Here is an 11,297-nt window from a genome sequence, read left to right on the forward strand (position 1 = left end):
TCGATTTTCAGTTGTCGTTATGTAAAACCCCAAAAAAAAACACCTCAGGATGAATGGTGTATTTGTATAAAGGTAGAAACAATTCGGCGACTTTTTATTTCCCAGTTTCTTCTTCGGAATAGTCATCTTCCCGATCCGTGGCCCCAGTTGGTGACTCCAACGTAGCTGGTTCCACCCAAACCATGCCCATGGGCATGTTTTCCATAAATCGCAGGATGTTGGGCATGTCCAACTCTCTTCACCACTGCCTGGAATCCTGCATGGGGTGCTGAAATGTAATCAACCACTCTTTTGGTACCATCAGGTTCATCGATGAAGTAGCTGCCCTTAACATTGTCATGGTCGCGATGCTCATGTTGGGACTTGATGTCATGCGAATGTGGATCATGAACACCGTATTCAAACTGGTATCCAGCTGGTGCCTGGAAAATCATTCTATTAATCTTCAGGATTTTTATTGGTTTTCTAGTTCCAGTTAGAAAGTTTTCTTGGGAAAAATTTGGATTCCAGATCCAGGTGGAGTTTGTTAAGTGTTTTTGCAGACTTCTGGGTGATTTTTATTAGGATTCGTTTGTATTTCCAGTTTCTTGTTGAAAGTTTTCTTTGAAAATGGGGATTTTGAAATAATCCGAACTAGTTCTTGAAGAAAGTTGCTGTTGGACTAAACTGTTGGGAAATACTTTATGAAAACTGAGGCGCTAGAAAGGTGTTTAAGTGCTCAATTTTACAAAACATCAAATATCCGAAAAATCGATCGAGTAAATTACCTTAAAGTAAGTAAGAAGTCTCGGGACGACAAAACTGAGCATTTTAGACGCAAAGGAGGAGTCTTAATATATTAGGGCAAATATATGCAGAAGAGGCAAATAGTGAATAAAGAAGACTGAAAACAAACCAACTAGAAAATATTGTTGATAACTTGTTTTTCAATCAAATCAAAGATCAAGAAAAAGCCCTAAGTTACCCTGTATTAAAAGTATCCCAAACTTCCGAAATTCTAAAAGAAAGTTTTTTGGAAATTCTGAAGTATCAAATTCAAGGGTCAAGAACGGATTAAGAAAATCAGCAACAAGCATTGTCTCAGTTTAAGTAAAACTGTCAAATTACACCATTTAAAAACAATCAATAAATTCTAGAATAAGAATGTCGAAAAAGCGGAGGCAAATTTTAGTAAAAAAGGAAAAACCAAGACACCAAATGTCTTCTCAAAATTTTGCAACGTTATTTCATTTTTATTCCTTATCCACTTACAAAAAAGTCTTCATCGCCACCATATTCAATGCCATGGTTTGCTCCATATCCGTATCCTGGTTGGAACTCGTGCCCAAACCCATACAAACCCGCAAAAGCGGCTTGGATAGCAAAAATGCTAAACAACACAATCTGCAATATAAAATTTAAACAATCAAACTTTGCAAAAAAGTTGACATTAAAACCGTGTGGAACCGCAAAAGAAAACCAGACAAAATGTTGGCTAGAAAAAAAAATTAAATCCTCATCAACAAAAAAACTAAAAATTCAAGTAAGTTTTGCTAACAATTATTAGAAAAATTGTAAAATTTCAAAAATTACAACAGCAGAAACACCGCTCCATGTATGGGTTAAACCAGTTTGGTCTCAACTTTTATGCAGAATTTTATTATTATTTAAAATCCTTACACTGAAAACCGTCATTTTTGTACGTGTTGCTACTCACACTGGTTTCAAAACCCAACTACTAGCCTTTATATATTCAATATAAAAATCCAATTATCTGCCTACCCCAAACCCTTTGCCCAATAACACTAGCGTAGCGTTATAAAATAAGAAAAAAAAAATAAAAATTTAGCAATTTGCCGTATTTGGTACATTGCCAGTATATTCACCTTGAATACTTGTTCCGTACCCAAGTGATTGATAAAAGCCATTCGGAAATTCAGTTGTTGCAATCAATAATTTTGCGCCAAGGTTTATAAGAATTTTCTAATCAAGCGCCTACGAAGAAGCCAAATATTGCATCGGAAAGCAAAAATCTAGGAAATGAATGGGATAATAACAATAAAACTATGGAAAAGAACAGTTGGTATATGATTTTGCCTCAAAATTGAGTTACTCCATTCGTCGGTCAATAGTAGATATAAGAAAGCAGAACCGATTTACTCAGCAAACAAAATTTGCCTAATCAGACAATAATTGTGTTAATCATTTAACGCATGACCACAGGCGAGAATGTGGTTTGGATATTGCAACTTTTTTTCGATTCGTCTAGCTATTTTTCAGTGGTTTTCAAAACGATCACTAAGTATTTAGGTTAATAGTACAGATAAGTGTGTCTACTTGAACTGTATCGCCCGCTCTTTCCATTGGAAGCTGTTTTGTAACAGTAAAAGTCGATCAAAAATCATTGAGCGGAAAACTCAGGCAAATATAGCAACCAATCAAGCCTCTAATAAACTTTTCTTAAATATATTTCCGCTACTGCAGATGCAGTTTTTCACGTTTCGATTAAGTCTTCTCAAGTTTCAACTCCAATCGGAAGCAAACTTCATTAAGGGCGGCTTGGAACGAATTGAAACAAAAGGAAAATAAATAACAATCAAGTGGACACATCTCGATTCCTGTCTGAGGTTTTATTATCAATTTTGGGAAATATTTTGCTCAAGTGGGCGTTACACGGGGACCGTTAAAAAAGAAATGAATTTAAGGACCACCAACCTGGATGAGGTCAAATGATAATTTTATTTAACCCTTCGGCTCAGTGGTGGCCCAATATCTAATTTAAACTGAGTTTTTCTTAAAAAAATTAGTGTTTTAACAATTAGCTCAGTTATAGCTTGTTGCTGTTTTCTGGCGCAAAAACTATTGCAACTTAAATTTTTTTTGCAGCTGAATTTTCCCAAATATTTCTGGTTGGTTTTAACGTTTTAAATCGTGATGTTTTGGTGTAAATCCTCCGCCTCTGCTGCAGCACCCACTGAAAGGTTTATTATCTATTTTTAATCGCCAATTAGTTCCTTTAGCGGTACCCAAAAGTGGTGCGGTATGATGATTGCCCGACAATATTTCTCGATTTGGTTCTCGATAAAACGTTTTCAGACCGATCGGAAATTTTGATGGCAAATTAGGCAACTAATGAGTTTTTATGCTATTTAACAATAGCGAGTACTGGGGATTAATTAATCATCTTCAGCGCTTCTATCTAAAGGTGTTTGGTCAATTTTTTTCTGGGGTTAACTTGGTAATTAATTTCAGTTTTGATGGCTTAATTTAAGAAAAAACACCGAGTGCGGTTTTTAATTGATTTTGTGTGTTTTCTTTGGTTAAGCCATAGATTTTTAGGAGAAACTGGGTTTGAAATATAATTTTTGTCGAAATTAAGTCACGGCCGATTTTCGAAAGGTTATGCCCATGATCAATAAGGTAAAACGAATCAATCCCCCGCCCACTTCGGTGTTTGCTTAGCAGTTTTCGAAGCTCAATGACGCTTCTGATTTTTTTCCTGATTTTTTAACACATTTTCGGCTTTTTTCCAAGCCGGTCAACAAGGTGGAACCGATTGGCGGGACGAACTTTTGACGCCAGAAAGGTCTGGTTTTTGTTTTATCTCACCGATGGAAAAAATGAGAAAATGATTTGGGCAGCAAAAAACTAATAAGAATAATCGAAGTACAAGGATTTTTTTGAGATTTTTCGGGTTTTGGTCGTGGTAGAAAATACTTTTTTCCTGACGTTTTGCAACAAGATTTTTATTGATTTGTTGTTACTCATTGAAGGACAAAAGTGAATAACTGAGAAGTTTGAGGTTTTGTTAGCGCCCGAAGGGCTCGGCACAAGAAATACATAAAAATCTCGTGAGTTTTTAGCGCTTTAAGCGTCGTAGAAACTCCTCAGCGTCCAACTCTTTTGATTAACTGTAGTTCTGTTATTAGAATTTGAATTTATCATTAAAACTAAGTAATTTGCCGCAATAAGACGAAAGTTGGAAGAATTCCTTTCAGATTCTTATAATTTTTTCGTAAGTTTAGCATTTTAAATCAAAAATTCTGCTTTTGAAAACAACTTATTCAAGAAAAATCCCAATTGGTGGCAAAATGCCTCCTTTTGTCTTTGCTTAATTAACAAAAATCACTTTCAAATTCAAACGACTTTTTAAAGCCTCACACTGAAAAACTGGTGGCATTGGGTGGTCCAGCAAAAAAATTATGAAGAAATTATTTTTTATTAGGCAAACTCTAACCAACCAATTTGATTTCACACCTAAACTTCCAAAGCACTTTCACACAAAAGACGAGACCTGTGAGGGTGCGAATTTCTTCCTAGAAGAAAGGGTGTTAAGCCATTTTAATAATTTTATTAGCTGTGAAAGGGGATGATGAGTGTTATCCAAAAATTTCTTTGTATTTCGAGAGCATCCACTTGATTGTTCTTTTGTTGAGCGCTGTGAACTTTGAAAATCATAAATGATTGCGAATAATTTCACTGTTCAGGTGGGTGGGCTGGATTTTAACGACAAAATTTCCAGTTGAAAGTGCGAGCAACGTAAAAGAAAGAAATTAGTTGTGTTCGATTGAAACATAGGGGAGCAAACAAAGCACAAATCAATTAAAATTGATGGCGAAAATAATTGATGTTTACAGCAAGCGAAATGGGCGCCCTCTAATTTACACTAATCTCCACGTCGTAAAGTAATGCGAAAATCTCCATCCCACCCCCAGGAGAATTCAATTTCTCAAAGATATTTATAACTTATTTTCGGCAAGGGTGGGCGCGGCACCCCGAGCTTATAAAGGGCCTGCATGGGTCACGGTTCATTTTGCGATTTACGAATTTCACTTCGAAAAAAATTCGTTTGGTTCATTTTTATATTGAAAATTTAAACGAAAATAAAATTTGAGATCGTCTGATTATCCTTTGCTTGTTTCACATTCCAGTTCGGCAGCCAATTAAAGGAATAATTGATCGAAAAAGGAACAAACCGAAATTCCAAAGGATTCAACTCTTGCAATATTTGCGGCACGCCTTTCGTGCCGCCCCCTTAGGGCAGACGTCGCCTTGACTCACCAATTTGCTCGATCCCTATAATGCCCTTTTTTGCAAGGGGATTGGCACTGAATTTCACCGAAATTTAGCGCAAATCCGCAAAGGGCCAAAGTGTTCAAAGTTCTACAGGAATCAAAGAAGAAAATCAGTTTTTATGGTAATTTTGCGGTTTTAGAGAGGCTTTCCATGGCAAATACATTGTAAAAATGCTTAACGCTTTAAATGGAACCAATGCACTTTGGAGCTGTATTCAGCTTCTCAAAGCAGAATACGTTTTTGCCGAAAAAGTCGCGAATTTCCCCCAGGCATTTCGAGGATTTCTCCAAACAACCACAAAATTGTACAGGCCACATGTGTCACCAAATGTTCATGTTCTTGTACATGTATGCAAAAATCAGATGTTTGCCTTTGGAGCTCAACCGCAAATGGGCCTTATTTGCAAATTAGTTGCAAAAAAACGACCAGTAACTTGCTTGTTGTGTCTTGCAAAACATCCCGCTTATGAATTTCAAGTACACATTTCAGCCAGTAGTAATTGTTGGATTAATTATTAAATTACCAACCGGATATTGATACAAACGCGTCTCCCGAGGGCCCCGAATTAAAGAATCAGCGACTTGTTGTTCCATCCGATCAACGTCAGATACCTCGACATATGTTCAACAACAGATTGTGACTTTGGGCACTCGCTACATAACAATGTGGAGCTAAATCAACTCGGATCAACCCCTTTTTTGTATATGAACATTACTAATAACAGTGGTGGAACAATGAGCTCCAGAAAAATAGTTAGCTTGTGAATCAACTTGCTTAAACCAGTAACTGTTTAGATTCGCATTTTTCTGAAGGATACTGAAATTTGCGGTACTAAAGAATTCACTCAGGTCACGAATGATTGTCATAGTATACCCAAACTGGTTTGGTTGGATTCTACGCCTCTGGTTTCATAAGTACAACGATTATATTCCATTTCTTTGCCTTCTGTTAGAGCTACCTGCCGTTTCGCGCCTGAAATAACAATAAAAAATACTCCTCTAACGGATCTAGTTCATTCATCTCTGCATTCATCGTCCGAGTGAACCAAAAGATGTACCAATTTATATAGAAATAATCTCATTTTTGTCTAATTCCAATTAATTTAATGATTATCATTTTCTAGAAGTTGCCCAAGTGTTTCTGCTGCAAAAAATCGATTCACTTTCAGCCCCCAAAAAAACTAGTCCGCTGTCGCCTTAAACAAGACATAATTTTAAAAAATCGCACCCAATCTATCAGCCAAGGGGCAAAATTAGTTCCATAAAAGCTGTAATAAAAATTCACTAAGGTACTGAAAAATGAATACTGCCCTTAAGTTAAAGACCCTGCGCCTAATGGACTCAGATAACCCTTAGAGTGCATTAAAAAATTAGCGACGGTCGCTCATTTTCGCTGGACTCCTTCCAAGATTCCTATCGTTTCAAAATTATGATCTATCCGTGTCAAATCGCTTCAAGTGGCACTTTTTCGGCAAAAAATCTTGGCGAATTGAACAGTTTGAGTGAGTGCGAATGGCTATTCACACCGCCAGAGCTTTTTCGCGCTCGATTTGCTGCCAAATTGCTCTTTCCACGAAAACAAAATATTGTTTAAAAAAGGCGAAACTCAATATATTCGGCTTATAAAAAAGCAGCGATTGAATTACTTGGTATAAAGTCCTTAGCCGCTACAGGGTGAAACGACTCACATTGACCAAAATGGCTCACATTGACCAAACAAAATTAACTAGAAAATGCGATTTTCTGGTTTTAATAAGTACAAAGCACCGAAGAATTTGATAATAAAATCGCAAATAGAATTTATTTACAAGCCATCAGGGACAGCAAATGTTTACCTAAACTGAGAACGTAAAAATTTTTGAATGCTCATAAAACGCTTTGGCTTAAAAAATGGTTTCCAATCATGGGGCGGGTTTTGCTTGCAGTAAATCTGCTTTGTACACCCTGAATCTTTGTATCTTCGGATACAGGGCTTAAACAAAATACAGGATTTTTTTATGGATCGTGCCAACTCTTTCGAAAAGTCTGCCCATTTTGAAGAGTGTTGAATTACAAATTGACAGTGTTTGCTACTTGGGTGGCTGATCATGTATATTTTGACCGCAAACCGGTACTGAAGAAATGTCTCATTTGGTCCAAAGGACTTACTTTTGGTTAGTCCAATTTGTTCGTTTTCTTTCGAGTGCTTGAACTTAGAAATTTGTATTTTGGTGAAGTTGGTTTGGTCAGGTTTTATCCAGCTTATGTCTTTAAAATGTTCTTTATAATGGGTTTTTGTATTTGTTATTTCTTTTTTCGGGTTGTTAAGTAAACGGAGGTGAAACTACGCCATTTTCTTTTTGTGACCGATTGAGTGTCCAAATTTCCCTTTCTGCGTCCTTATTAGACAGGGTTAAAAGCGAAACATTTTCAGCGATCGGGTGTTCAAAACTAGGCCGAATAGTCACAGTAAAAAATTATACAGTTAATTGCCATTTTTTCGTTCTTTACCTACAGCTCTAGAGTATTAGGTGCAAAAACTATCACAGAAACCATTAGGCCAATATTATATCTTATCCAAGACATTTTACTGAAGACTGATAAATTCAACAAAATCTCTCTAAATTAGGCAACACAACTTGCTAGCTTTTCTGGCTTTTAGGCGGAAAACTCAGCAGTCAGTAACTTCTTTTCAGGCTTCAACTATAATTGAAACTGGTTAGTTTTTCTGTCATCCACCAAATAATTGCGATGGATAACTGTTCTAAAATCCCGAAATTCCTTGCCTAAATAGTTGATGTATTATAGCATTGGAAGACTAGAAATTTGACTCAAACGCAAACGAAGAATTGTTGAAGCAAACCGTCTGCTTACTTCGAATATCTTTTTTCGATTTTATTCTATAAGGAAATTGATACTAAATACCTATAAATGGCAAGGGTCACGATATGGCTTCTCTGGACTTCCTTTCATATTAATTTGCAGATCCGGAAGTTCCATATTAAAGCAGCGCTTAAGAAAGAACGACTTTTTAGTGCTCTGTGTGTGTCGCAAATGTTTGGATTTTTTTATTTAAAATTATCAAGCGGTTCAATATGGCACCATTGCAAGGACAGACAAATTGAAAAAAACAAGATAAAAGAAGGAAGCGTTAAGTTTTACAATTGTAAAAAAATCAGAAGCTTCTGAACATCAATTTCTGATCTTTTTGAATGCCCGGTGTCCTTGCGATAAAAATTGTGTCCGGAATTTGAGGCATTTTACGCTGTTGGAGTCGTCTATTAAAATATCTTCCAAGTGTTTTCAATGCCTTCAAAAATCCAATATAATGATGATTTTAGATTTTATTTTGTACTTGACACCATAAAAATGAAATGACATTATAAAAGCGCCCTAAAGCAAATGTTCACACCGCATCACATTATAACGATCATTTTCCATAATTAGGTGGCAAATTATGCAAATTTTGGCGACAGGCAACATCAAAAGATCGAAAAAAGCTCGTAAATATTCGTAAATGGAGCCGTCAGAATTTCAAATTAAACGGTTTGCAGGTTCATTATAACGATTTAAAGGCAATTTTTGCGAGTATCAAAAATAATAATTGAGCTGGAAATGCCTAAGGCCAGCATTACCATTTATATTAGCGCATAATTTCGGTAATGATACGTCTGGATCAGCTTCTATTTGTACTTGATGGCCTGATGACTTTATTTGCCATTGATTTATTGGCCAACTAAATGATTTTCCGTTAGAGCTAATGGAATAAAAGGATTTTATTAGCCGCTAGTTGATGATGAATTAATCAGCGGAAGCTGTTTTGCATCAACTCGGGAAAACATGCCTTTAAGACACTTTTCAACATCTGTAAGTCCAGCGTCCATCACCCATTCGCTACACTTTATCAAATTTATAGTGGGTAAACCCTTGGGGGTATTATTATTTGAATTATAAGCACCGTACTAATCTGTTAAATTTCTGTTTTTTCTAATGAATTTTTAAGAACGTTGCTTGGCCATTAGGGTCTGGGTAATTTCCGAAATCCTTCCATTGTCCTCTCGATTCTCTTAATTAAATTACCGGAATTGTTACGAAATAAAAAATTACTGTTATTTGGGACCGAAACGAAAACTGGGTTTGTGGGTAAAATCCGATTTAATTCTTTCATCCAGATGTTATGGGTAATTTAATTTTTTCGATATTTTGAGAGAAGTTTTACTAGATCTGCTGTGTTAAAATGTTGATGCAAAAGTTGAAAAAAATAACAAAAACAACAAATTTGATACAAAGATCACCTGTCTCCTCAGGTAAGAAACTCGTGTTTTGGCAAAGCCATGACTGTATTTTTTCGTATACTCGACCGCGTATATAATTACAATAAACACCTATCAATAAACTATTAACAACACAATATACTAAAGAACGGGTTACTTCAGGAACCAATAAATACACATCGGGCTGTATTATTATAATTAATAAAATAATCTTGAGAAACGTACAATGCACGTAATATTTTCGCCTTTATAGGAAACACTCGTAATGATAGAGGGGCAGGTCAGCCTGAAAAGGTTCTAATGAGTACCTACATGGGATTCAGGGTCTTCTTTTCAGAAATTTACGGCGAGGTCTTCGGAAATAAATATTTATATTCGGGAAAAATGCCTTTTATCGTACGGTGGCATCGTGATTATTCTTTTTTATTTGTGAAAATATTTTCGGTATGTCTGAAGTATGTTTTTCGACTGGCTCTAAATTTGGCCGATGAAGTTTATTAATTGCTAACCACCAATCGACGGAAATCGACCATTAGATAGTGGCTGAAATTTACTGTTGTGATTCTTCTGTAGCACAATCTTTTGCTTAGTCCTTTCCTTGTCTGCTTCCTTTAAGTCTCAACTAGTTTTAAGGGCCTCATTTTTTATGAATTGATTTCAGAAATTGAAGCCTCATGGCTTTTCCTAGGAAATTATTACTCTAATTTAGGAAAGTATGTGAAATATCGATAGTTCTGAACGATAGGGATTCATTAGAGTTAACGGCTTTTTAACGGGGGTAGCGAAAAAGGAGGCCCATAAAATGGTCGGAATTCTTCAAATTATCGACGTTAATATCCGATGGCTGAGTTCGATAGTAACACTTCATGGGCCATTGTTGAAGAGAATCGTTAGTTGAGTCGGCTAGACTGGATTGTGACATGTGCCAGATCTTCAGATCTTGAAGAATTTTTCGAGTTTAATTTACTGTAGATTCTTCATTTTTTCTTGAATCTTTTGCCAAAATTTTCCAAATTTATTCAGCTTCTTTCTATCGTGGTCATTCTTTGAAATCCGTTGATTTCAGATTCGCTTGAATTTTGCCTCCAAGTAGTGTTTTCTTTTCATTTTATCCACTGTTTCCTATCATGTAGATATTGTTTCAATGGTTCTTTAAATCAGTTTATTTTAAATTCAGCCTCATTTTTACTTGCATTTTAGTCAATATTTTTAGTGCACAAGTAACTGTCTTCGTTCCTTTTTTTCCACTTGTTCTGTGCGTCAATTTACGCCGCTTCTTTAATCATGCCACATGTGGATATTATTTCTATGGTTTACTGAAGTAAATCAGTAAACTGAAAGCGAAAAACTTCTTCAAATTCTCACCCTTAAGATAAAACTGTCTTAAACGCCAGATTAGAAAGTGTAAGTTTTCTTAATTTTTTCTTGCTCCTTTGCTATTTTTGTTGAATCCGCAGCATTTTGGGTGCGATAAGGACCACTTGACCTTCGAGAACCAAGCCCAAATTTAAATAGGTAACTTTATATAGTCAAAATTTAACCCTGAATGCTGAAAACTACACGACAAATACTCTCGATCGAATTTCTGATAGGGCGGACCTCCGGCAACGGCAGTAACGTAATCTAAGACGATCATCGAGCATTAAGGTACCATCAACATCCGAAAAATTCACTTTGTATCTCGCTCAGTTTTGTTTATGTCCCAAGTGTGACAACACAATCAGAATCTTTCGTGAAATGAGGGAAATACTGCTAGCTAAAGTGGCCTAAACTTGATACTTTTTTTCATTCGGTTCCAACCCTTCTCCAGTAGCTTTATGAGCGTTAAATGTTTTCAGTTGTAATTGGATAACGTTTGAATGAAGAAGAATGCCGTGGTTTAACGGTGGTTTTTGTTAAATCGACTGTTAATTAACATCTAGCGGGTTTTTGGAAGTTAGTTGTGTTTAGTGCAGTCAATTGCTGATCGTTGCCAATACATAAACTAGAT

At 36.0% G+C, this 11,297-nt stretch overlaps 1 protein-coding gene across 1 annotated transcript; it reads right to left on the bottom strand.

The window, feature by feature from the left end:
• Positions 1–44: 44 nt before the first annotated feature.
• Positions 45–1,690, bottom strand: LOC109539180 (adult-specific cuticular protein ACP-20). Its single transcript, XM_019906790.1, has 3 exons — positions 1,660–1,690; positions 1,252–1,383; positions 45–422 (listed from the first exon to the last, which is right to left on the bottom strand). The coding sequence occupies exons 1-3, from the start codon at positions 1,672–1,674 to the stop codon at positions 123–125; spliced, it is 447 nt and encodes a 148-aa protein (XP_019762349.1). The 5' UTR covers positions 1,675–1,690; the 3' UTR covers positions 45–122.
• Between the last annotated feature and the right edge of the window lie 9,607 nt (positions 1,691–11,297).

This window comes from Dendroctonus ponderosae, unplaced genomic scaffold (genome assembly GCF_020466585.1).
Source record: "Dendroctonus ponderosae isolate FM_Combo_2020 unplaced genomic scaffold, Dpon_F_20191213v2 Dpon_F_20191213_7, whole genome shotgun sequence".
Classification (NCBI taxonomy): Eukaryota; Metazoa; Arthropoda; class Insecta; order Coleoptera; family Curculionidae; genus Dendroctonus; species Dendroctonus ponderosae.